Source organism: Odocoileus virginianus, chromosome 1, assembly GCF_023699985.2.
Source record: "Odocoileus virginianus isolate 20LAN1187 ecotype Illinois chromosome 1, Ovbor_1.2, whole genome shotgun sequence".
NCBI lineage: Eukaryota > Metazoa > Chordata > Mammalia > Artiodactyla > Cervidae > Odocoileus > Odocoileus virginianus.
The window spans coordinates 66338016-66365648 of record NC_069674.1 but is presented as its reverse complement, the minus strand read 5'-3'; the positions used below and the strand labels follow the sequence as shown (position 1 = coordinate 66365648).

The 27633-nt window shown below is 42.4% G+C and overlaps 2 protein-coding genes across 2 annotated transcripts in view; both read right to left on the bottom strand.

The window, feature by feature from the left end:
- LAMB1 (laminin subunit beta 1) overlaps positions 1 to 1060 on the bottom strand; it is a 75870-nt gene extending 74810 nt beyond the window's left edge. Inside the window, exons 1-2 of the mRNA XM_070469062.1 lie at positions 957 to 1060; positions 723 to 825 (exon numbers count right to left, since the gene is read on the bottom strand). Of these exons, the coding sequence (XP_070325163.1) occupies positions 723 to 759 (37 nt within the window). The 5' untranslated portion in view covers positions 760 to 825; positions 957 to 1060. The remainder of the gene's footprint in view (positions 1 to 722; positions 826 to 956) is intronic.
- A 5563-nt stretch (positions 1061 to 6623) lies between these two features.
- Positions 6624 to 8188, bottom strand: LOC139035608 (protein SET-like). The gene has a single exon (XM_070469071.1). It carries the CDS (start codon positions 8171 to 8173, stop codon positions 7295 to 7297), a length of 879 nt encoding a protein of 292 aa, XP_070325172.1. The 5' UTR covers positions 8174 to 8188; the 3' UTR covers positions 6624 to 7294.
- Positions 8189 to 27633: the final 19445 nt, after the last annotated feature.

Sequence of the window (27633 nt, the reverse complement as noted above, 5' to 3'; positions counted from 1 at the left end):
CAAACGCCGCACACCCGCTTGTATGTGAACTCGATTGTACACGGTAGCCTTGCATCCTTGGGTGACAGTGCATGTGTGTGCGCGGATATTTGTAAGCGTGGGGACGCGTGAGTGTGTGTATGTGTATCCACACACTCGGAGGTCGCCTACGCTTCGTCGGGGATGGGGGGGGGCCCGGTCATGGGGTTCGTGGGGAACACCACTGTCCCGAACAAGGGGCGAGTGGTCAATCCCTGAGGCTTTGGACTGGCTTCAGCGATTCGTCATTCCAGGGAAGCTCCGGATCTAGCTGTTTCTGGCGCCATCCGGGGGCAAACAGCGATGGTTAATTAAAGCCACATGGCCCCAATTTGTTCCCAGGATGACGCCTGCACTCAGCTCAGCCACTCTCCCGGATGGGCTTCTGAGGAGCCCTCCGTGGCTAGCCCACTACCCCATGAAGCCTGACCCCAGATATGGAGAGACCCACCGAAAAAGGGCCGGAGATGCAAAGCCCAGAGCGGGAGCTGCGGGAGCACCCGGAGCTCTGGGCACAAACACCCCAGGATGCGGTCCCCGGCCGCCACCGAGGGCGCTGGCGTTTAATCCCAACGCAGATTTCTATCAAGTCCCTCTCCCGACAGGCTTCCCCCAAAGCTAAGTCCAACGGTTTGATTTATTCTTCCTCCAAGTCCAAGCCCACCCCTTCCGCCACCCCCGACGCCCCGTTTCCCCCGAATTACCTAAGAAACTGAACGCGAACACCTGGAGCCGCCCCATGTCCAGTCCCTGCAGCCCAAGGGACACGGCCACCGAGCCGCCGGCTGTTTTTCCCAGTCTTCTTTTCTAGAGAGGTGGAGAGAAAAAAGGCAAATATTCAGAGAAGAGGGGGCCCTCGCATTTCCTGCCGCTCCCACGGAAGCGAAGGGTGGGAGGGTGGGGAGGGAAAAATCGCGCCGCCACTGTGTCCTGCTCACCCGGCGGGACGAGCGCTCTCTCGGCGCCTGGCAGCCCCCGAGCCCAAAGAAGGGAATTAGAAAGTTTCGCCCTGGGAGGAACCAAGGGAGGCGCCTCTGCTCATGCGCACACGGGGAATCGGGGCGGAGGGGGCCGGGCGGCCCTGCTTGGCGGGGAGGGGGTGAGGTTCAGGTCCCACCCTCCCTCCGCGCCTCCTTTGTTTTAAGGCTGCATCTGCGGATGCGATGGGGTAGTAGCTCTTCCAGTTCCGTGCGGGGCTGCGGGGCAGCCGCCGGGTGCGTGTCCTGAGAGGTGCGCTGGGGTGCGGGAGGCGTTCGGGCGGGTCTGGAAGGTAGGTGTTCAGATCGCCTGGCGGGCGAGGGGGCTGGTCAGGACCTACCGCTCGCTCCTGCATTTACATTTATAAGGAGTGAGTCACGAAGCGGTGCCCAAGGCTGTAAACTCTAGCGCTAGGCGAGGGCTGGTTAACCCTTTAGAAAGAGGGTCACCTGGCAGGTTTGTTTTCGAGAAAGCGGGGAAGCCCCCAGTGCTGCTCAACCCTGACTGGGCGCGACCTCGGATGTCTTCATTCCCAGGAAGCAAAGTGCTCTTCGCTCCGCTGCCTTTGCGCACCAACTCAGGACCTGCCTGGGGGCCTGCCACCCGGGTGGCCGCAGCACTGAATTACCCATCTGATTGTTTTTTTAAATCGACTTTTAAATCCAAATCCAGACGTAAGGTGCGAATTCAGGTGACTTCTCGAACAATGATATAGGTTGGTTTATTGACACTTTTCTCCATCTCACCGTGAAAGAAGTCTCTCAAGAGACGCACTTAACAATCTCCAAAAAAAGCACAACTTCGCAAATTCTCGGGAGGAATCGCATGGCGTACAAATGGTGGGGGTGGAAGAGAGGGTCTGATGTCGGGTCTCTAGCAGCCCTGAGTATGACCTGTGTGGTTAAATAAGGCGGAAATACAGGCTCACCCAGCTCCTGGGAGTTGGGGAGGGAACAGGAGCCGGTGGTGTCATTTTGTCGCCCCCCAACTTCGGTAAACTAGCCCAGTTCTGCTGCCTTAGCAATGGCTGGAATCAAAGCTTCAGCTTTCTTTAGTCCTCTGGGCAAAAGTGCCCCCTGAAATGAGGGGAGTATGGTAGTTGTTAGTTCAGTCAGGAGATTTTACTTTCTAATTAATCACCCCAGCAGAAGGGTTTAAGTGGCCAGTTGGTCAGCTTTTAACTTGGTTGAAATGAAATAGGGCCCCGGGAAGTTTAATCATTAGACCGCAGAGTAAGTTGCTTTGTGAGTTTATCTACATCCTTTTCCACTGAGGGAGGTGGGGAGCCTTAGGTTGTGGTGATACATTAATTATTCACCAAATCAGCACTTTGCCCTGCTTGTAGCCTCTGGAGATTTCTGCCTCTACTTGATGCTCAGGATCCCTGGTGCTTTCTGGGCAGCCCCGAGGGCCCAGAAAGCTGGTGCTCTTTTGAGGGTCTAATATTGTGATGGAGGGTCTTCAGAACTTAAAAAGATTCACAGGTAAATGCCTTCTCCCTTTGTGGAACTTTTTTCATAGCCTGGGCCAAAGTTGCTTATTAGTTTTTCATCAGTAGAAACTGCAGGGAGTAGGAAATGGCAACCCACTACAGTATTCTTGCCTGGAGAATTCCATGGACAGAAGAGCCTTACAGGCTACAGTCCATGGGGTGGCAAAGAGGCTGACACAGCTGGGTAACTGAGCATGCAGGAGCACACATGCACAGAGACTTATCAAAAATACAGAATCTCAAATTTCACCAAAGACCTACTGACTCAGAACCGACATTTTATGAGGTTTACCCCACTACGTGTAAGTACATCAGAGTTTGAGAATCAACACTGATCTGTTTGAATCTTGATATTACAGCCTATCATTGGAAACCCTGGCTGTACCTTATATGTACTTCTAAAATCTACTGTTTGGGAAGCCCAACTCCAGAGATTCGGATTTAATTGGCTTGGGTTGAGGTCTATCATGGCCATGGACCTAATTTCACAATCTCCCCACTGGAAAACTACATTTAAGTGACAGATCAGCCCTGACTTCCCAGCATCCCAGTACTGGTTCTAGAAGTCAGGTATGCCCACATGTGTCCTGACCCTGTCCTGGGGGAACTATGGTGCCCTGAGCAAGAAGGAAGCTTCTGGGGCACTGCATGCCAATTCAACTTCACAGCTACTGAGAAACTCCATCATATTTTCTGCCTTTTCTTATTCATGCTCCTTCAGGACTTAATTCATTCCAAGAAAAGCATCCATGTTCTAACCTTACAGGTGGTTTGGATTTGCTATCTAGAGCCACTCAGAGAACCAGGTGCTGAATAACCTAAGGCCTCAGGGTAATTTACCCACCTGTCAGATTAGCACCAAATTTCTTTTAGTTTCATCTTTTCCTAATAGTGAAATGGAAGTAACTAATATTTCTCTCAAGCCTTTGGAAAATATGCTTTTACTGTTGACCAGGCACTACTAAATTAAGATTTCCACTATGACAGGTGCTTACAAATAACCGACATATTACTTAACAAGAAGCTCAAATTGATAAGTATCACTTAGATGCAGGTGGTGGGGTGCGGGGATTGACTGTTTACTAACGCATCCCCAGTGAAAGAGACAATGCCTGGAACGTTGCATGCTTTAATAAATGTTTGTTAATTAAATTCCTCAAGAAAAAAAAAAAAAAAAAAAAGAAACTGCAGGCATCTCTGGTTCTGCCTCTCCTGGGAGCCCTCCTTGTTACTTGGTGGTTCTGTCTGTCGCTGGTCAGCGTCCTCTGCTAGAGGGCAGACACCTTCAACACTCCTCTAAAGCCCCCTGTGCTCCTTACTACTTCACTTTCAGTAGGAAACTTACCTTTACTCAAAAAAATAGATTTGTTCGGTTTTGTTTGTTTTTGCCTGCATATATTCTGACCACTCGATCTACGAATGTGTCTGTCTTCATTCTCACCTTAATCTTTTGTGCTCCTGCCCTGGAAAGTGTGTCCTCCTCTCACTTCCTGAGAGCTATGCTCTTTCACACACCAACCTGCTTCCCCCATTTTAAAGGCAAAAAACCCCCCCAAAAAACAAAAACAAAACCAAGAAGCTTTATTCTGCACACCCTCTACTCTGTTCCTGCCTTTGACTTCATAGCCCAAGTTCTTGAAAGGATGGTCTGCACTCTGTTTCCCCCTGGCTTCTCCTCTATCCCACTGGAAAGCAGCTCCCATCTCCACTCTCTAATTGCCAAATGCAATGGATGTTCTCTGTACTTGATTACTCTGTGGCATGTGATCCTCATGATTCCTCCCTTCTTGAGACCTTTCCTTGGCTTCCAGGACACCACTCTCTCTTAAAAAAGTCCCCCAGGACTTCAGTTCCCCACTCTTCCATTTCTCTCTGCCTTCTCTGATCCCTTACGCATTATGCTTCTTTTCCAGCTGATTTCCTCTCTACCCACTATAATCCACATCCCTGGGCTCTACCACCTTGGACTTGCTATTCCCCACATCGATAACTCTAGCATATACCTTGCTTGGAATTTACACCCAGTTTCTAACAGCCTACTGAATATCTCTGCTTTGATGACCACAGACGCGTGGGCTACAAAACCGAACTCATCACTCCACCCGTCTCTTCTGTTTCCAGTTGCAGTTACTTGTACCTTGATTTCCCCCCTTAGCTCATACAGAGCTCATACAGAATTATACAGAAACTATGATTCGCAGACCCAATACAAAATGAAAATGAGCATGTTGGGCCCCTTGTTTACAAATTCAGCGATTTCATGATGATGCCAATAGAGCACTGAACCAATCATGGGATCTTTCTGAGGGGGAGGCCTTGTGAGGCTACACAGATCATAAGTACCCTCGAAGCCAGCTCAGTCTGGGAATCACACTGGACATTTCCGTCTTCATCTCTTACCATCACTTGGGCCATTATTTCTACTTACTAGCAATTAACCATCATGGCCCCATGGCTCCAAGCTCATCGTCCTGCCTTAGCCGTCTCTCTTCTACTTTGACCTGAAAATCCACTTGGCTGGTGTTCCAACTGCCAAACTCTACCCTACTCCAGTCTAACCCCCCCAACATGGCTGGAAGGATTTTCCAGAAGCATAGCTTTGATCACATCACTCCTTTGTTCAAAAGCTTTCGATGGTTTCTCTCTGCCCATGTTAGCCTCCTGAGGTTCCCTAGACATGTTGTTTAGTCACTAAGTCATGTCCAACTCTTTGTGACCCCACGGACTGTAAGCTGCTAGGCTCCTCAGTCCATGGGATTTCCCAGGCAAGAATACTGGAGGGGGTTGCCATTTCCTTCTCCAGGGGACCTTCCTGATCCAGGGATCAAACCCACATCTCTTGCATTGGCTGGTGGATTCTTTATAGCGGAGCTACAAGGGAAACCCTAGACATGACATACTACTTATACCTTCATTTCTCTGCCTTCCTTGACCTCAACTGAGTGAGCTGTCACACATCTTTGACGCCTCTAGTTAAAACAGGACTTCCTCCCCTCCATCTTCTGCAAACCCAAGTCTGTCTACCGGCACCTTGTAAAAGCCTGTTACAGCATACATGACATAATCCTGTGACTATTTGTTTACCCCCTTATCTCCCCTAGTAGACATCGAGACAAATACCAGTGTTATGTAACATTCCTTTGTGCATAAACATTGTCTCATGTGACATCTTTGGTGCTCAATAAATGTTTCTTGAATCAAAGTAAATCCAGACTTATTTCCCTGTTTTTAAAACCTTCTTAAATCTTAAATGTCTACTTTTGCCTAACAAATTTCCAATCCAAGACAAAAAGAATAATCACCACCAGACTTGAATGCTTCCCAATCTCACTCCTGAGCAAAATTTTCCTATTTCATAAAACTTCCTCTGATTTCTGAAGATCTTATAAGTTTAGGGAAAATGAATCCCTTTTGCTAGTGAAGCCCGTCGATGCTTTACTCCCGCTCACAGAAGCCTCTTGTCCCATACCTTGCGCTATCTGCTTCAGCCTAAGGCAGGCTTCTCTGGAGAGTTCTACAGCATTCTGAATGACAGATGGGATTGCCAATTGTTGGCTGTTCCATCTCAAAAGAATGTGTGGCAGTTGTCTCCCTGAGGCATTATTTTTGTTCAAAAAAATCCAAGACATGCTTTCAAGATCACCTTTATCATCTTAGAACGCCACCTATGTGTTTCATTTTAAATCCTTGAGTTGACAGTGATATAACAAGGATGTCACATTCTAGACTTTCATCGTTAAGTTCTAAACCTGGCTATTTATTTAACATGAAAATTACTCATGAAAATTACTAGGTTTTTGCTGTATTGAAATGTAAGCTTCAGAATTCATCTAGAAAAGCAAGTTCAATGACCAGTAAACTTTAGGACAAAAGTCACAGTATTTTCTACATACTTTTATGATATACAGGATAGTAATCTGTATCAAAAGTTTTTTTTGTGTGTGTGTACACATTTAGTTTTATTGTAACAAAGCAACTTGTACACTTTTAACGTTTAAAACTGAGCATCATCTTTCCTTTCCAGTGAAACAAAAAGAAAAATTTAAAAATAAACAGGAACAAAATTACAATAGAGACTGTCAATTGCAAATAAGATCCTACAGGTTCTGCTGATTCTCCCATCGAGTGGCAGGGCTCAAGTCATCATTAGGAGAGAATTTTATTTTAAAAGTGTCATCTTAAACTGCAAGGATGTCCGTTAAACATCACAATTAAACATGCCAAAGGAGAAGCCATGTTGTCAAAATGCCCACTTAACCCACCCAACATCTCAAACCCACCCTTTGCTGACCTTCTATAACCCCATTTTTTTAAGTTTTTTTTTTTCTTTTTTTAAACAAGAAAAAGTAGACAGATACATGTTGGTAAATGCTAACTGTCCATATTCACATAGAGACACAGTGTAATCTCTGAGCCCAATATACAGAGAAAGGAGGAAAAAAGCTAGAATTCTATGCACTTCTACACAGGGGCCTAGCACCCTCCAGCTTCCAGCAGAGCTAAGGGAGCAGAAGGTTTTTCTTTTTTTCCCACAGAGCATGGTGGTGTTGATTCCATAGTTTTTGTTGAGACAGGAAGGGATAAAAATGAATTTGAAACAGAAAGGGGTAGAGATTCTTTTCCCACTGAATTCTGCTCAAGATATTTCCCCCCTCCCCAAATAAGTTGTGAACCATGGTATAAAGGAGAAAAGAGACCTCAAAAACAGGGCGACTGAGCACAAGAGGAGGGAAAAAAAAAAAAGACTGCAACTTGCTCCCAGGGACTGGAGAAAATTAAAAAAGGTTGGAATCCATCAGTGTTCCATTAGTCATCTTCTCCTTCATCTTCCTCTCCTTCCTCCCCCTCATCATCATCTTCATCTTCTTCACCTTCATCCTCATCCCCTTCTTCATCAATATCTTCCAATCCTTCCTCCTCTTCATCATCATCGTCATCCTCTTCTCCTTCCCCTTCCTCATCATCCATGTCAGGAACCAAGTAGTACTGTAATGGATTTGGCCAAATATCATCTTTGATGACCTCTCCTAATTCATCTGCACCTGCATCAGAATGATCAGTAAACCAGGTGAAGAAGCTTTCTGGTTCTTCATGCTGTCTCTTCCTGCTGGCTTTATTCTGTGTTTGGCTTGATCGTTTTGTCAAATCCTTTCCAGATTTCCATTTGATTTCAGTGGACTTTGAAGATGGGTCACCACTCTCATTCAGATGAAATTCTTTGGAGAGAATTTTATTTTCGAAGTAAGGGTTTTCATCAAAATAAAAATCTATTCTGTAACCTGATTTAATGTCTTCAAATTCTGTCACTTCAACTCTTGTCAAATAATGCAGCGCCTCTTCATCCTCCTCCCCAAGCAGTGCAGACACTTGTGGATGGTTAACAAATGTTGTTACCCAAAAATTGGGGATTTTGGCAATCAATTCTGACCTCTTCTGAAAAAATGGTTGGCGGAGTTTGTTATATTTCTGTTCTACTTTCAAAATCTCCTCACTGGCTTGTTCATTAAGTCTGTCTATTTCATTTTGTACTTCATCAATATGTTCAATTGCTTCTTGCTGTTCTTTTTCTTCCTTCAGCAAATTTGAAGAAGCAGATGCCTCGTCTGGCCTGGAGGCAGGCGTCAGCCTGGCTTTCTTCAGTTTCTTCGCTTGGGGTGGAAGAGAAGACTGGTGTTTGGGGGCCATGCTGGGGAAAAAAAGCCAAGAACCCTCCCAGGAGAAGAAAGAGGAACTGCGAGCTCAGAGAACTCGTATCAAAAGTTTTAAGTGTAGTCCATCCCCATCCCCCACCAGCTACTGGAGGGTAAAGACTATATTAGTGGAATTTGGATAAGTAACTAAAATTGAATAACTGTTAAAAGAGCACAAAGGAGTCATCATGTCACCAGTAATGTAAAATGGAAAACATCAGGGCCTGAGCCAGGTATTTTCAGTCTGGGACCCATGCAATTGAAACTGTTGCTTAGGCTTACATTATCATCCCTTTATCAGAAAACAACTCCTAGTCTACAGCCATACCACCCTGAACTCCCCGATCTCGTCTGATCTTGGAAGCTAAGCAGGGTCGGGCCCGGTTAGTACTTGAATGGGAGAAAACAACTCCTAGATCTGAGGTGACTAATCCGTCCATATTTTAGTCCACATCACTGGATGGGGATCATCCCTCCATGGATTTCAGTGAGTTCCCATTTCCCTCTTCCCACTAATGGGTTTAGGGATGGGTATGGAACTTAAGTTTTCCAGCTAGGGTGACTTTGGGGATTTCTGTGGGAATTACTGGGATTTTCACAGAAGAGAAGAATACCTCTTCCAAACTTCGAGTTCTAGACATCTGCCCAGAACTAGTAGAGGCTGCTTGAAACTGGGGCCAACACAGAGGAAAGCAAAACTAAGCGAAGCTGTAGGGCAAATCTTTAAGGACCACCTCAGAGGGACTACCATGGTGGCCTAGTGGTTGAAAATCTGCCTTCCAATGCAGGGGAACTGGGTTCGATTCCTGGTCAGGGACCTAGGATCCCGCAAACCGTGGGGCAACTAAGCCCGCATGCTAAAAACTCTAGTGCCCTGGAGCCCTGGAATCCATGTGCCACAACTAGAGAGCCTTTGTACTCTGGAGCCTGTGCACCAGAACTAGAGAGAAACCCACGCACCACAGCCAAAGATCCTGCATGCCGCAACAAAGATCTCACGTACCGCATCTGACACCTGATGTGGTCAAAAACAAACAACAAAAGAAAAAGGCCACCTTGGAGTTTCTTGATCCAGCTGTGCCTGAAGCCAGCAGGTATTACCTTAGTCAATAAGTTTTTCTGGATCTGTACTATCAGAGGAGGTATAAACCTTTGTTGTTTTTAGCCTGAGAGTTGGGAGGTGTTTGGCTTTTTGTTTTGACTGTAACATAGCCTAGTTTATCTTCACTGGTTCAGGCAGGTCTTTATCAATATGGTCTTAAAAATAGTCATCTATTCTCAAATATAGCAAAAGAAATGTCACAAGTGAGAGAGGACCCATGTCAATATTTGAGTGTTTTGAGATAGTCACTAAAACAGGTGTAAGAAGGCCTCATCCATGTTCATCACAGGTTTTCTGCAAGGCTGCACACATATCATATTTTACCTCCTAATACGGAGCAAGTTGATTCAGTTCACTGTTTGTTTTTTGTTTGTGGATTTTAATGTTTGGTTGCTAACCTCATTTAAAAATGAGTAGGAGAGATTGATGTCTGAGGGAAAGCTACAGAGCCTCAAGAAAGCTCTTAATTTTTTTTTAATCAGATTTATAGCAGGATTAACTTCAGTGTAGTTCACCTTAAGACTTGAATACTAGTCATGAGTTCAAGTTTCATTTTTCTGGTGTATCTTTACCTTCATTCATGAGTGCTCTAGCTAAAGAAGAACAGTAAAATATGTGGAATCTAGAAAAATTGGTATAGATGATCTTATTTGCAGATCAGAAATAGAGACACAGACATAGAGAACAAACATACGGATACCAAGGGGGAACAAGAGGGTGAACTGGGAGCCTGAGATTGACATATATACACTACTGATACTATGTATAAAATGGATAACTAATGAGAACTACTCAGCAGAACAAACTCAGTGCTCTGTGGTGGCCTAAATGGGAAGGAAACCCAAAAAAGAGGGGATATATGTAAACATAGAGCTGATTGAGTTTGCTCCACAGCAAAAAGCGAACACAACATTATAAAGCAACTATACTCCAAAAAATTAACTTAAGAAAAAGAAGGGTGGTAAGAATTTTAAAAATGCAAATATTTGCCAATTCACAGATAAGATTTAAGGCTATCAAAAGTAAAGGCTTTTGTTTCTTTGGTCAGCTGTTGTCACCTGTAATAGTTACATTCAAACATTTTTATGTAAATGGAAGTTTCAGAAATGACTACAACTTTGACTGCAGCCACGAAATTAAAAGATGCTCCTTCGAAGAACAGCTATGTCAAACCTAGACAGTGTTCTAAAAAGCAGACATCACTTTGCTGACAAAGGTCCATATAGTCAAAGCTATGGTTTTTCCAGTAGGTATGTATGGATGTAAGAGCTGGACCATAAAGAAGGTTGAGTGCAGAAGAACTGAGGCTTTTGAACTGTGATGCTGGAGAAGACTCTTGACAGTCCCTTGGACAGCAAGGAGATCAAACCACTCAATCCTAAAGGAAATTAACCGTGACTATCTATTGGAAGGACTGATGCTGTAGCTCCAATACTTTGTCCACCTGACACAAGAGCTGACTCATTGGAATAGATCCTAATGCTGGGAAAAACTGAGGGCAAAAGGAGAAGGGGGAGACAGAGGATGAGATGGTTGGATGGCATTACTGACTCAATGGAAATGAGTTTGAGGAAACTCCAGGAGACCGTGATGGACAGAGAAACCTGGTGTGTTGCAGTTCATGGGGTCACAAAGCGTCGGACACAACTTAGCAACTGAGCAACAATAATTTACTATAGAGATACTTAAGGTATCTTATGTTAGATACTTAGACAAAAATACACTGGCATCTAAAATGTGCTTTTGGACTTCCCTGATGGTATGGTGGACAGCAAGCCACCTGCCAATGCAGGAGACATGGGTTCGATCGTCGGGATCTGGGAAGAGTCCACATGCCTCAGAGCAGCTGAGCCCATGCACCACAGCTGCTAAAGCCCTCGTACCCTAGAGCCTCCTTACCAACTGCAGGGCCCGTGTGCTGCAATACTGACCCCAGGAGCCCTAGAGCCTGTGCTCTGTGCCAGGAGACACCACTGCGATGGGAAGCCCATGTACCGCAAGGAACAGCAGCCCCTCCTGCCCTGACTAGAGAAAGCCCACACAGCAACAGTGACCCAGTGCACCGATGAAAATGTGCTTTAAAATAAATTTGCATTGACAGTCATCGATGCCAAATTAAGAAGGCAACTGACACCCAGTGGTTGATGGTTACTAAGTTTTAGAAAAACATTCCTTAAAGTTAAGCTACGACCAACCTAGACAGCATATTAAAAAGCAGAGACATTACTTTGCCAACAAAAGTTCGTCTAATCAAAGCTATGGCTTTTTCCAGTAGTCACGTATGGATGTGAGAGTTGGACTATAAAGAAAGCTGAGCGCTGAAGAATTGATGCTTTTGAACTGTGGTGTTGGAGACGACTCTTGAGAGTATCTTGGACTGCAAGGAGATCCAACCAGTCCATCCTAAAGGAAAGCAGTCCTGAATATTCATTGGAAGGACTGATGCTGAAGCTGAAACTCTAATACTTTGGCCACCTGATGGGAAGAACTGACTCATTAGAAAAGACCCTGATACTGGGAAAGATTGAAGGCAAGAGGAGAAGGGGACGACAGAGGATGAAATGGTTGGATGGCATCACTGACTCAATGGACATGAGTTTGAGTAAACTCTGGGAGTTGGTGATGGACAGGGAGGCCTGGCGTGCTGCAGTTCATGGGGCTGCAAAGAGTCAGATAAAACTGAGCGACTAAACTGAACTGAACTGAAAGTTTATCTCTTCTAGCAATCCCCCTAAAATCATATTTAAAGATTATTTTGAAACTTTTATTTCAGCTGGTGGTATTACTTCCTCAGCCTTTTAAAGATGCTGAAATTCACCAGTAGCCAGAGGAGGAGAAAAGGACTTTCTGTATTATAATATTTTAATTTTTAAATTCTCCTTTACCCTTAAAAAAAAAATTCAGGTTCTCCTTGGAGAAGGAAATGGCAACCTACTCCAGTATTCTTGCCTGGAGAATCCCAGGGACAAAGGAGCCTGACTGGCTACAGTCCATGGGATCATAAAGAGTCAGACATGACTGAGTGACTAAGCATTCTCCAGTGTCATATCCTGAAACAGAAGACAACCATGGCTTTGGGTTTCCAAGAGACAAAATCATATTAGCTTAAGAAAAGAACTTATCCCAGAGAAAGTACAGCATATCAGTTCATTAAGAAGGTAGAGGCTACTAATCCTGATGCCCTGAGAACACTGGTATTTCAGACTTCATGGTTGGATCTTTGAAAGGCTGAATTGCTTCAATATTTCAATTGTATCTGATGAGTCAGAAATCCAAAACCACATCCATTTCACATAAACATTAAATCAAGAGTAGCCAGAAAAAAAAAAAATTCAGATTCTCCATTTGAAAGGTCAAGTTCAGAGACATCCCAGGTGGTCCAGTGGTTGAGAATCATCCTTGCTATGCAGGGGCCAGGAGTTCAATCCCTGGTCAGGGAACTAAGATCCCACACGCTGCGGAGCAACTAAGCTGGAGCACCACAACTACTGTGCTTGCACAGAATCTGTACTCCAGAAGTGAAGAGTCTGTGTGCCGCAATCAAAGATCCTGGATGCAGCCAAATAAAGAAATATTTTTTTTTTAAAAGGAAGAAAGGTCAAGTTCAGCTCCTAGTGGGCCTAAGTCCTTGCTACATCTCCCCATGAGTTCCTATACTTGGCATTTTGCGGATCCTTACGGAAATGCTTATGGAATGAAAAAGTGCTTTTTAAAATTAAAAAAAATTTTTTTTTAATTGAAGGATAATTGCCTTACAGAATTGTGTTGGTTTCTGCCAAACATCAATATGAGAAAAAGCACTTCTTATTTAACCTATATTTTGAACCTAGCAGGTTCAGGCAATATCTGTACCAGAGGCTTGAACCAATAGCCTGATCTCTATTCTCTGGATGCAAACCTATCTCATAGTTCTGGGTTGTTAATTATTGTATAGGGTGATCCAAGAAACTAGATTTAATTAGCTAGTTAAATGTTCCACTAATATTCATGGCTTGTACTAGGAACGGTTTCGAGTTCTCAATTCAGTATTTTCACCCTGGGAAAATGGGGTCTTTGCTCTGAGCACATTTCAGAAGTGATGGAAATGCTAGTAAAAGCCATCTCTACTTTCCAAGAGATGCAGTCTTGCCTCACCTCTCCAACCCCAGTGCCCTTAGCTTTCTAGAAGCATTAACACGACTGCAGTTCCTCTAAAGGAATAAGCCTGCTCTTCTGGAAAGAAAGCATTTATCTGTTGTGCTCTTGCCGCCAAAGCAGCTAATCAGATTTATGAAGGCCAGCCCACCCAAAGCGCAGTGGCTGCGTTTTTATCACTACAGAGACAAGTTAGTACTAGGTTTCACTCCAGGATTAGGTGCTGTCTCACGAATTGGGCCTTTCGCCAGACAAAGAAGTTGCAGCACGCATTTGCCCTTTTCAAGATCGCTAATAAAATACTGCTATTAACCTCAAAGACTGCATGGTTTTCTCAGTGATCCTATTTGGAAATTGTGGAATATGGAGCTGACAACAGAGTTACCAACTCATAGGACTTTTTAATCCAGGTGGTGATAATCCCCACTAATTGGCTGACCGCTGACTTTGGCAACTCCCCCATCTGCCTAATTAGTACCTTAAGCCTTAGCAGCAACATACATCTCTTATTCTTTAAGATTTCTTGAGCATTTACTATGTGCCAAGAACTGCTATGCACTAATGGTACATATTCTACATTCTGAGGCCAGGGTTGTCTAAACTGTATACACTATTGGTAAAGATCAGCAAGGGATAAAGTCTAAGATGAAGGAAGAACATTATAGCTCTCTATTTCTATAAATATATACATATGAATAGACAGTGATGAATTTATAGATGGAGGCAGAGCAAACAGATAATAGTGAGTAATTTGATGGTAAGTAGCTGGTTTAGGAGTTAAAGAGAATTTCTGCATTATCTGTAATATTTTAACTCTTTTTTAAAATAAGGAGACTATTTGTCTACAACTATTAACAGCAATAATTAAAAAACAGACCTAACCAAAAGTCTTTTTTGACATACAAAGTATTATTATTTTGAATAAATTGTGCCATAAATGTTGAATAAGTCAGAGTTCTTATCTTGAAACATAAATTCACAGACCTATAGAATTAAAATTGTTTCTCACAAATGGGTTTACTGAATGACATTACAAGGCTCTTAAATTGGGACCATATAAATCACATTTCTGTGTGCCTCAATTTCCTTATCTGTAAAAGGAGCACAAAGTTCAGGTACTTAACTGGGTGTTTGGGGTTAGCAGATGCAAACTAGTATATATAGAATAGGTAAATAACAATGCCTGACTGCATAGCACAGGGAAAAAGAACTAGATTCAGTATCCTGTAGTAAGGCATAATGGAAAGAATATGAAGGAGAATCTATATATAACTGAATCACTTTGTTGTATAGCAGAAATTAACACATTGTAAATCAAAAACACTTCAATTTTAAAAAAATCTTTGAAACAGCCTGGGTTCCAGGAGTTCCCTAGTGGTCCAGTGGCTAAGACCCCATGCTCCCAATGCAGGGAGGCTGGGTTCAGTCTCTGGGCAGGAAGTAGACCCCACAGGTCACAACTGAGATCTTGCACGCTGCAACGAAGATCAAGGTCCTCCATGCTGCAGCTAGGGCTTGGTGCAGCCAAACAAACAGACCCAAAAAAACAAAGTCCAGATGCTTCAGCACGCTATTCAGTCTCTTTGTAATCTGGCTCCTATACAATCTCTCTCATTTCTGCATTCTCAGCATATCCGTCTCCCACCCCTTCTAAGCCTCCATAGATACACCATTCCCCAAACCCAGACCCTAATTTATGACTCATCCCATTCCTTCTGCCTGGAATGCCCCTCCCTCTTTTCTGCCAAGCCAGCTTTTACTTATGCTCAAAGTTTACGTGATGATAGCTCACCTGTGGAAGTTTCTCAATTCTATTCTCTAGGTATGATATGTAGACATATGCCTAGTGGATAGAGGAGGTCTTTCTATATTTTTAGAATAGGTGTGCCACATCTGAGGTCGTGCAACCCTCTCTCCCACTCACTACTGTACCCCCAACACCAGCACCACACAGAGCACACAGTAGGTGCATAAAGAGTATTAAGGAAGTAACTGGTTAGTGCGTGAATAGATTCTGTGTATACTGAATTCCAAGTGCCCTCAGAGGTTGAGTTAATGTCCCCAAGTCTTATCTATCATCAAGCTCATAAGGGCACTAGTATAAGTGATTATTGGGAAGGTAAAATTGTGCCTTTCTGGAGTGCTAGTATACATGTATTAGGGACTTCCCTGGTAGTCTGATGGCTAAGACTCTGAACTTTCACTGCAGGGGGCCCTGGGTTCAATCCCTGATCAGGGAAATAGCTCTTGCATGCTGCAGCTAAGACCCAGTGGGGCCAAATAAATGAATATTTGAAATGTGTATTAAAATTATATATATATTTCAAATCGACTCTGGAAAAATATTTCAAATTAAGCATATAAAGATGTTTACACCATTTGTAACAAAGAAAAACTGGAAATAACTTTAATGGTCCTCACTAGGGGATTAGTTAAATAATCATGATAGACACCTGTAATGGAATACTCAGTTGCCTAAAAAGATGGGACCTATTTACATACCTGAAGGAAAAACTAGGCTCCAATTATGAAAAAAGTATACATATGCTTTATTTCTTGAGATTAAGAAGAGCTATAATTCAGGAATTATCTGTGTATACAGCCTCAGATATTAGATGATAGCTTCCTCTTTTTTTCCCATTATTAATATGCATAGCCTTTGTCCTAAAAATTCAAGTTTTTTAAATAGTTTACAGTAGTCACATTCCTGTGGTTTCAAGAAAGAGTGAATCTAAGTTTAGACATAAGTTCTTGCTAACAGACTTTCCAACCTAGATGGAGATACTGGATAATGCTCACATGGAAGAAAAGGGCCTGTCTCCTTACCAGCCTAGACTGAGGAAAAACAAATCAACCTTGTGGATATCCCCTAAAATATGCAGGTACTTGATAGAAACTTGAGTTTGAGTTCCGCAGGAAGTGTCATGGTCTGTCTGGGTTTGAATGCAATGTTACAGCAGCCAGAATGACTTTTTTTAACCACTTCCTTTGCTTCTACGTTCTAATCAAAGTATGGTAAACTGTGTTCCCAGTTATAAGCTGAATTTTCTTAGAGAAAAATCAGAAGTTTGTTTACATCAAAGTTTAAATCTTTAAAATTGTCTGTATAGTATGACTCCCAAAGTCGGTTTAAAGAAACTGAGTATAAGGAGAAAATTTAGATACATATTTTTCTTTATCAGATTGAAGAACAGAACATGGTATTTTTTTTAATTAGTGTTTTTTGGCCACACTGTGTAGCATACAGGATCTTAATTTTCTGACCAGGGATGGAACCTGGCCCACTGCAGTGGAAGTGCAGAGTCTTAACCACTGGCACTGTCAGAGAAGTTCCCAAAATTTGGATTTTAAAAAGAAAAACTTGTAACTTAACATATCAATCATATCAATATAGATTGGCTTTTTTACATTTATTTATTCATACAAAATGTTATACGTCATCTTTTCAAATGAAAGCAATTATTCCCATAATCCTGAATATGTTTTTTCCCATTCATATTTTGCCTTCCTTAGATGAGTCATAATGCAGTAATGGCCAACACAAACCTAAACCTGAAGCTCATAAGATCCTAAGTGTTTATCTTTAGATACGCAATGTTTATACAGCTTCTCCAAGATCTGAGCTTCTTCCCATGGTACGAATCCCTGGAATTCTCAAACACGAGTTTGCTTGCTAGATTTTTAAGTCTCCATTTAACTTCCAATTCTATTCTTTTTAGAATTTTCACAGAATGGTGATAACTTTAACAGGCTCAGTTAACTGAGGATCAAGAAAAAACACTGAATAGTAAAAGGGTGAATATGAAGATGCAAAAGAGGACATCAAAATCATAAAATGTGGGGGAAGAGAGTAAGAAAATGCAGACTTTTCCCCCCCCAGAATGTGAAAAATTATAAAACTATCAGTTGGAGCCCATAAAACCACCAGTTGAAGGCAATTAGAGATAGGAAGGGGTTAACATACTTGAAAGACAGGGCAACCACAAATCAGAAACATACAATAGAGTCACAAAAATAAAAAGACAGAGGGAAAAAACCCCCAAAGCAGAGAACCTAAGTATAAAACAAAAGAAAATCATCAAACCACAGAAGGAAAAAGAAATGGACAAAGAAGAATATAAAATCAATAGGAAAATGAGGTTTAAATGGACAATAAATACCTATCTATCAGTAATCTCCTTAAATATCAATGGACTAAATGCTCCAATCAAAAGACACAGAGTGGCAGACTGGATTGAAAACAAGAGCCTATAATATGCTGCCCACGAGAAACCCACGTTAGGGCAAAGGACACACATAGATTGAAAAGGAAAGGATGGAAAAAGATATTTCCAAAATATGCAGAAGATAAGAAAGTGAGGGTAGTGATATTCACATCAGACAAAACAGACTTTAAACAAAGGCCATAAAGGAAGATAAAGAAGGACACTACAGGGGTTGCCCTGGTATCTCAGTGGTAAAGAATCTGCCTGCCAAGGCAGGAGACTCGGGTTTCATCCCTGATCTGGGAAGAACCCACATGCCTCGGAGCAACGAAGCCCATTAACCACAACTACGGGGCCCGCACGCTGCAACTGCTGGAGCCTGTGTGCCCAGAGCCTGTGCTCTGCAATATGAGAAGCCCAACGAGAAGCCTGTACACTGCCACAAACAGTAGCCCTTGCTGGCCACAACCAGAGAAAGCCAGCACACAGCAACGAAGACCCAGTGCAACCAAAAATAAATACATACGCGCATGCATACATTAAAAACCATTGTTACAAAACGAAAAAAAGAGTCAAGAGCGGGTTCCTTGAAAGTGTAAACGAAATGGACAATCTCTGTCCAGGCTCACTGAGAAGAAAAGAGTGCGAACCCAAATAAATAAAATAAGAAATGACACAAAAAAGACATAATTGATACCACAGAAATACAAAAAAAATTGTGAGGGAATAAGATGAACAATTAAATGTCAACAGATTTGACAATCTAGAAGAAATGCAGAAGTTTCTAGAAACATATACCCACCAAAATTCATTCAAGAAGAAATGGATAATTTGAACAGACCTATCATTAAAAGCAAAATAGAATCTGTAACGAAAAAAACTGCCTACAAACAAAAGTCCAGGAATGGATAGCTTCACAGGTGAATTCTACCAAACATACAAAGAACTTATATCAGTTCTTCTCAAACTCTTCCAAAACCTGAAAAGGAAGAAACACTCCCAAAGACTGATGAAGCCATTATCACCCTGATACCAAAAGCAGACAAAGATACAACTAAAAAAGAAAATCATAGGCCATTATCTTTGATGAAAATAGATGCAAAAATTCTCAACAAAATATTAACAAACTGAATCCAACAATGTATAAAAAAGATTATACACAACGACAAAGTGAGATTCATCCCACATGGCTGGTTGAACAAGGATGGTTCAACATATGCCAAAATCAGTGTATATACCACATCAACAAAAGAAAAGGTAAGACCCACATAATCATCAGTAGATGCAGAAAAAGCAATTGATAAAATTCAACCTTCACTAATGATAAAAGCTCTTTTCAAAGTGGGAATAGAAGAGAAACTATCTCAAGATAATAAAAGCTATTTACGACAAACTCACAGCCAACACAACACTCAGTGTTGAAAAGCTGAAAACGGACTTCCCTGGTGGTCCAGTTGTTAAGAATCCACCTTGTAATGCAGAGGACACAGGTTTGATCCCTGATTGGGGAACTAAGATCCCATATGCCGAGGAGCAACTAAGCCCATGCACCACCAACTGCTGAGCCCGAACATTCTGGAGACCGTGTGCCACGGCTAGAGGGTTCATGTGCCACCATGAAAGATTCTGCATGGCTTCCCAGCTGGCACTAGTGGTAACGAACCTTCCTGCCAATGCAAAGGACAAAAGAGATGTGGGTTTGATCCCTGGGTCAGGAAGACCCTCTGGAGGTGGGCATGGCAACCCACTCTAGTATTCTTGCCAGGAGAATCCCATGGACAGAGGAGCCTGGTGAGATACAGTCCACAGGGTCACAAAGAGTCAGAGAGTCAGACACAACTGAAGCAATTCTGCACACATGTAATGCAATGAAGGTCCTGCATGCCACAACTAAGACTCAACTCAGCCAAATAAATAAATATTGAAAAATAAGAAAAAAGTTGAAAACCCTCTTGCTAAAATCTGGAACAAGACCAGGAGGCCCACTCTCATCTCTTATATTCAATATAACATTGGAAGTCTTAGCCACAGCAATCAGACAAGACATAAAATGTATCCAAATTGGAAGGAAAGAGGCAACATTGTCATTATGTGCAGATGACATATATTATATATAGAAAACCATAAAGACTCCACACTAAAACTAGTAAAACTGATAAATGAATTTAGCAAGGTAGCAGGATATAAGATTAACATATAGAAATCTGTTGCATTTTTAACACCAACAATAAAGTATCAGAAAGGGAGTATAAAAAACAATGTTTGAAAAATTGCACCCTGCCCTCCTGGGACTTCCTTGGAGGTCCAGTGGCTAAGAATCTACCTTCCAATGCAAGGGCCTTGGGATTGGTCCCTGGTTGGGGAACTGGATCCTGCATGCCTCAGCAAAGATCTCTCATATCACAACTAAGATTTGGTGCAGCCAAATAAATATTCTAAAATAATAATAATAAAAAAATCACACCCCTCCCAATAAAATACTTAGGAATAAACTTGACCAGGGAGGTGAAAGAATTAAAGATGTTCAAAGAAATGGACCCTGGTGGTCCAGTGGTTAAGAATCTGCCTGCCAATGCAGGGGAAACAGGTTTGATCTCTGCTCTGGGAAGATTACGCGTGCCATGGGGCACCTAAGCTTGTGCACCACAACTACTGAAGCCTGTGTGCCCAGAGCCCATGCTCTGCATCAAGAGAAGCCACTGCAATGAGAAACCCAAGCAGCACAACAAAGAGTAGCCCTCACTCTCTGCACCAAGAGGAAGCCCAGATATAGCAACAAAAACCTAGCACAGCCAAAAATAAATAAATAAAAATTTTAAAAGAAATGGAAAGATATCCCATGATTTTGGATCCCAAAACGGGCAGACCTAAACAGATGTTTCTCTAAAGAAGACAGCCAGCCAGCCAGTAAGCACAGGAAAAGTGGCTCAACATCTCCAATTGTTAGAGAAATACAAATCAAAACTACAACGAAGTACAATTTCACATCAGTTCTAATGGCCATCATTAAGAAGTCTGCAAGTAAATACTGATGATGTGGAGAAAAAGGTACCCTCCTACACTGTTGGTACAGCCACTATTGAAAATAGTATAGAAGTTCCTCAGAAAACTAAAAATAGAATTATCATCTGATCCAGCAATCCCACTCCTGGGTATATATCCAGACAAAACTATAACTCAAAGATACATGAATCCCTATATTCACAGCAGCACTATTCATAATAGCCAAGACATGGGAGCAACCTAAATGTGCACTGACAGATGAGTGGATAAAAATGTGGCGTATATATACAATGGAATCTACTCAGCCATAAAAAGGATGAAATAATGCCATTTACAGCAACATGGGTACAACTAGAGATGATCATAGTAAGTGAAGTCAGGAAGACAAATATCATGATATCACTGATATGTGGAATCTAAAATATGACACAAATGAACCTATTTATGAAACAGAAACAGAATCACAGACCCAGAGAATAGACTGGTGGTTGCCAAGGGGGAGGGGGTTCGGGGAGGGGTGGAGTGAGAGGTTGGGGTTAGCAGATGTAAGCTATTATATACAGAATGGACAAAAACAAGGTCCTACTGCTTAGCACAGAGAACTATATCCAATGTCCTATGATAAATCATAATGGATAATAATATAAAAAAGAAAAATGTACATGTATGTATAACAGAATCACTTTGCCATACAGCAGTAATTAACACAACATTATAAATCAATTTAAAAAAGAAAAAACGTGGACTAATTTAGATAGTCACTTTGACAGAGGTAATAATCTGGATGGCTATTTGGTTACTATACAATTCTAGAAAATTTTATATCACATAGAACTAATGCTCCCAAACAAGTAGTTCTTTTAGTAGTTAGATTTACTTTATTTTCCTACATAATTAAATGAATTCTTAAAATAGATATCACAGTAAATTTTTTTTTTTTTTTTGCACATAAGATCTTAATTCTTTGATCAGGAATTGAACCCATGCCCTCTGCAGTGGAAGCATGGAGTCTTAACCACTGGACCACCAGGAAAGTCCCCTGACAGTCATTTTATATCTTTCTCCATAAGAGGTAATCTCTTCCACTGGTAGATTTTATTGTTTGAGGCTTCTTTTTTTTTTGCTGCTGTTGGTTTGGTTCATTTTTTAACACTACTGTGAAGGTTTGTGGGCTAAATATTTCAAAGTCTTCATTGCAAGAAAGTACCAGTCCTCAAGATTAGATATTAATTCTTAGTGTCACGTTGGGATGAATAGAGAGAGCTTTGAAATGCATTATCCTTAATCTATTACTATGTAGTAAACATAAGATAAAATGCAACCAACCGTCATCAACAGAACTATGATGACTGGGACGGAACTGAGTGAGGTGTCACTGTAACTCAGCTTGACTGTTAAAAAAACCACAAACTCTACGGCCATGAGGAAAACACTGTGCATTTCTATACTTTCTGATTAACGTGTTTAATATAAACTGTGGAAAGTGGCTTCATGTAACAGAGTTTGTTCAGTTATCAGGCTGACTCAGAAGTATGTTGGTAGAGCAGTAGAAGCCTTCTAGCATGGCACTCAGAATTTGATGAGTAAGGTTAAAGGTTATATGTAGGCTTGAATGAACTTCCTTACAAAAGATGGACTCACAGACAGAGAAAAAACTTAAGGTTACCAAAGGGGAAATGCAGAGGAAGGAGGGATAAATTTGGAGTTTGGGATTAACAGGTATACACTACTATTATAAATAAGACAGATGACCAACAAGGACCTACTGTATAGCACAGGCAACTATATTCAGTATCTTATAATAATCTATAATGGAAAAGAATCTGAAAAAGAATACACACACACACACACACACACACACACACACATATATATGAGTAACTTACTTTGCTATATACATGAAATACTGTAAAATCAACTATACTTCATTTTTTAAAAAGATTATATATAGGTTCAAGTTATTCCCCAGAGGAGAACAAGCTAGGTGCTGGCAGATGAGCAGGTATTAAGAGAAGTTCTGTTTTGGCTGCTTTATGTTGGAGAGGGAAAAAAAGTGCTCCTTTCACTCTCACAAGAGAGCAGAGGGCTGAGGGCAGGAAACATGAAAGAAGAAACAGGGGACCTTTCCTGATAAACTGTAAGCTGGCAGCTCCTTACTAAAAACCTGAAAGCTTATAATGGAAAATGCCTGCAAGAAATTTGACCAAAGTTTAAAAACTGCTCCCTTTCTGAAGCACCAGAATCAAGGATGGGGAAGAACTTTTAGTTAGAAATATAGTGAATTTTTGCAAAGCTCTATTCAAGCCTGTTTCGGGAGGAGTGTGGCAGGGGGGGAAGAAGCAGGGGCTTGTGTGTGGGGGGTGGGGGGTGTCAGGGAGGAGTCGGGTGGGGGGAAGGGTTTGTATGCAGGAGGGTTTGATTAAACTCGTTTCATTAGGATTACTCAGAAACTCACCAATTCTAGTTGTATTTATTAATATATAAATTTTGCACGTCTTAAGCATCTATAAATGTATAAACTTAAGTATTTGATTTTATAAAATTATGTTTTCAAGTGTGTCCTTTAGTGTTTTACGCTTAGTCACTTAATGCGATCCATTTCTGGGCAAAGCCTGCACAACTGAAAAGGGGAGGCTATCCTTCTCCCTGGCTCAGTGAGCTCTGCCTGGGAAGTGCACTGCTGTCTGTCTGCGAGGCCATGACCTTCATTTGGGAGTGGCTCACCCTCATTTCAGGCCCTGTGACTTGGAAAACGGCAGCAGTCTTGTAAACACACGTACATGGTAGGAGCAAAAGAAGCGTGACCAACTGCAAAGTGAAGAGACTAGATTTTGAGAGGCAAGAGAAGGGGACCTAAGAGAGCGTGTGAGCTTGGCGTGGGGGAGGAGTTTGCAGAGAATTTTCAATAGCTGCTCTGGAGTTGGGTTACCTAATGAGAGTGGTAGAGATGCAGGAAAGATTTCTTTTGTCTTATGTATTCTATTCCTGTGTGACATTTTCCCTTCCAAATATGGAAGCAAAGATTTGAATTATACTCTGTAAGACAGCATGGAAAAACTGAATGAACATTTTGGCCAACCCAATACATGTTTAGAGGGTTGAACCATATGGTGAGCTAGTTTCATATTACGGTTGAAACATTTCTAATTCAGCGGTGGTCTACAGAATGCCTGACTTGCAACGCTTTGGAGTCAGTTTATGGAACTAACATGTATGTGGACAAATTAGTGTGATTATGCCAAGTTCTATAAGGGACCTAGAAGTAACTGAAGATATACTCTGTGTTCTTATGGAACTTACTATCTGGCTAGACAGGTAGAATTTATCAGACAATCTGCAAAATAAGAGAACACTTCAGAAAAAGGGCTTTGAACCAGACTAGAGACAGAGAGAACTTTAGGGCAAAGTGAGCTTCCCTTAAGGCAATGTCAGGTTTGGAGAAGAGAGAACAATTGAGGTTTCAAGGGGGGCAATACTGCAGGAGCAGGGACGGAAGGGAAAAGGAAATGTAACACGTATAACATGGCAGAGAGTGTCTTAGAGCAGGGCTCCCCAACCTCCGGGATCTAACGCCTCAGGATCTGAGCTGATGTCATAATAATAGAAAAAGTGCACAATAAATGTAACGTACTTGAATCATCCTGAAACCATCCTCCATCCCTGGTCCATGGGAAAATTGTCTTCTACAAAACTGGTCCCTGATGCCCAAAAGATTTGGGACTGCAGTCTTAGAGAATTTCAGTCGCATCTCACTCTTCTCAAAGCCCTTTCATTTGAACTGGCTCTGTGACCCTGGGATTGGGGGGGGGGGTGGGGGGGAGTGCGGTGTAGGCCAGGTTTATTTATTGACTTTTTAAAGATGAAAAAAATGAGAACTTGCAATTCAAGAGACTATGAATCCTCTAGGGTCATGTAGGGGACATATCAGGATTTGCATCTATCATTTGACCCTTGGTCCCCCGTCCCTATAATACAGGGCAGAGAGGGGGCAGCTGTAGCAGTTTGGAGAGAATTTAAAGTCCCCTTAGGACCCTTACAGCTTCCCTTGTGGCTCAGCTGATAAAGAATTCACCTAGGACTTCCCTTGTGTTCAGTTGGTAAAGAATCTGCCTGCAATGAGGGAGATCTGGGTTTGATCCCTGGGTTGGGAAGATCCCCTGGAGAAGGGAAAGGCTACCCACTCCAGTATTCTGGCCTGGAGAATTCCATACAGTCCATGGGGTCACAAACAGTCGGACATGATTGAGTGATTTTCACTTTCACTTAGGACCCTTAAGATACTAATAAGGATGCTGGTTCAGCTGCTTTAACCGAGTTCAAAACCCCAGTGCCATAAATAGGACTTTGCTTTTCTATTGCATACAAGTTCAAGTTGGCAGGTAGCCCAGGGGAGTTAGGTACAGGCAGTTGTAATCCACACGGTCATTGACCCTCTCTGTGACCCAGGAGGCTGGGCTATCTGGACACATCAGCTTGGTCCCTTGGTTCAGCTAATGACAAGCACTAGCAGCAGATTAGACTTGGGATGAGGGGAGTGTGACTGCAGTGTGTTTGTGCCCCAAGGCCCTCTGCAGATCGTCACAGCTGGCTGCATCCTTTAATCAAAGATTACAGGTCCTTTTTTGTTTTTTTATTTTTTTTGGGGGGGGGGGGAGTGGGTGCTGGTGGTGCATGCCTTCAAGCTTGCAGGATCTTAGTTTCGCAGCCAGGGACTGAACCTGGGCCAGGGCAGTGAAAGTGCTGATTCCTAACCACTGGACCACCAGGGAAGTCCCTATAGGTCATGTTGAGTGCCCCTTCTACACACTCCATTTTAGTCTATAGTTTTCACCCTCTGTCCCTCAGCCCTGACCAAAGCTGGCTATAGCCCCCTGACTGGTGCTGGACGTGGGATGCTATCCTTTATGGTTTTCCTCCTCCCTGTCCACATCTTTGTCAGCAGTTTCTTATTAAACTGTCTGGCTCATGCCCTTGTCTCCTGCTGGGACCCTGACCAGCACAACCTTCCAGCAACCCACACCGCTTCTACCATCTTTCACCAGTGTTATTCTCATCTACATGGTTACTTCTGACTCACCATATTCTGGCCCAAATGAAAAAATAAACAGAAGCTGTATTCATTTCCTATGGTTGCAGTAACCAATCACCACAAACATAGGGCTTAAAACATGACTTTACCTTGCAGTTCTTTGGGTTCAAAGTCCAAGACAGGTCTCCCTCGGCTAAAGTCAAGGTGTCACAGGATCGAGTTCTTTTCTGCAACCAGTGGAGGAGAACTCCCTTCCCGGTTGTTTCCAGCTTCTAGGGTGCCTTCCCTCCAGCTTCGAAACCATCAGCGTTGGCCAAGACCTTCCCCAGCTGGCGTCTCTCTCAAGGGCCTTTATGATTACATTGAGCCCACCTGGGTAATCCAGGCTGCTTGCCCGTGTCAAGATCAGCTGATTAGTGGACTAGCACCTCAATTCCAACTGCACTCCTAATTTCTCTTTGCCACAGAATATATGTATTACAGGTTACAGAGATGAGGATGTGGACATCTTTTGGGGGTCATTATTCTGCCTATCCCCTGGAGAAAGAAATGGCAACCCACTCCAGTACTCCTGCCTGGAAAATCCCATGGACGGAGGAGCCTGGTAGGCTACAGTCCATGGGGTTGCAAAGAGTCGGACACAACTGAGCAACTTCACTAACTACCTAACCTATTCTGCCTATCAGTGGACAAAGAGCTTCCTTTTTTAAAAATTGAATTATAGTTGATTTACAATGTTGTGTTAGTTTCAGGTGTATAGCAGGGTGATTCAGTTACACATATATGTATACATCTATTTTTCAGATTCTTTTCCATTGTAGGTTATTACTAGATACTGAATATAGTTCCCTGTGTGATATAGTAGGTCCTTGTTGTTCATCAGTTTTATACATAGTAGTTTGTATTTATTAATCCAAAGTCCTAATTTATCTCATCCTCCCCTCCCTTTCCCCTTTCGTAACCATAAATTTGTTTTCTATGTCTCTGAGTCTATTTCTAAACAGCTTCCTTTTATGGTTGTATCCTTGAAATCACACTTATCTGACCAACATCCTGTTGGACAGAATTTAGTCCAAAGGTCACACCGAACTCCAAGGGTGGTTGAGAAATGTAGTGTAAGTAGGCAGCCCTGGGTCTGGTTAAACCATGGAGAGTTCTATTACCAAAAGAAAGAAGTGGGGTAACGAACAGCACTTTGTAGCCTGCGCCCTATATCAGGATCCTCTGTTCTTGCCAGGTTCTACTTTCCGTTTCCCTTCACTTCGTCTTGCCCCCTGGTGCTTTGGCTAGTTACCAAAGCCCTGAGCCAGCCTTTACCTGGAATTGTAGTTTCTAATATAGGAGAAGATAAGGAACTATTTCCTAAACGGACCTATCAGATACCTCATCATCACTTATCTCCTGGTCGCCATAATGATTTTCGTGATCTTCATATTGAACTCACACGTGAGCTGTAAATGTTTCTAGCTGGTCTCTGGTAACAGGGTTTCCTCACACTTACTGGCCCACCCATGTCCTGTGTGACCCACTCAGCCCATGGTCTAGCACCTTGCCTTACCTCCAACATCCAGCATCCTAGATCCTATCCGCCCACCCCTGCTATTGAATCTTCTAGTCTGTCCCTACTGATCTGGTCACTACTCCCAGTAACTTTGGCTCCTGCCCTTCCCCTGACCCCTCCTCTTGATGTCAGAATTCAGCCGAGCTTTCTCTGTGTGGGTCCCTCATACATCAACAGACCTCCAAGTGCTGGGTGGATGATTTAGGAAAGTATTAGAAAAAATTATAATAGAGGCAAAGGAAATTGATACATACTGATGCCTGTAAGCATTTTATAGGAAGAATTAAAATGTATCTTCTTCTAATCATATTTTCAGTTGACTATCACCTATGGGTGCTTTACATACTCTAATTCTTTTTTGGCTACTTACATCGAATTATCTTTCTTAGATAGGAGGCTGAGCCATGCCTTTTATCAGGAA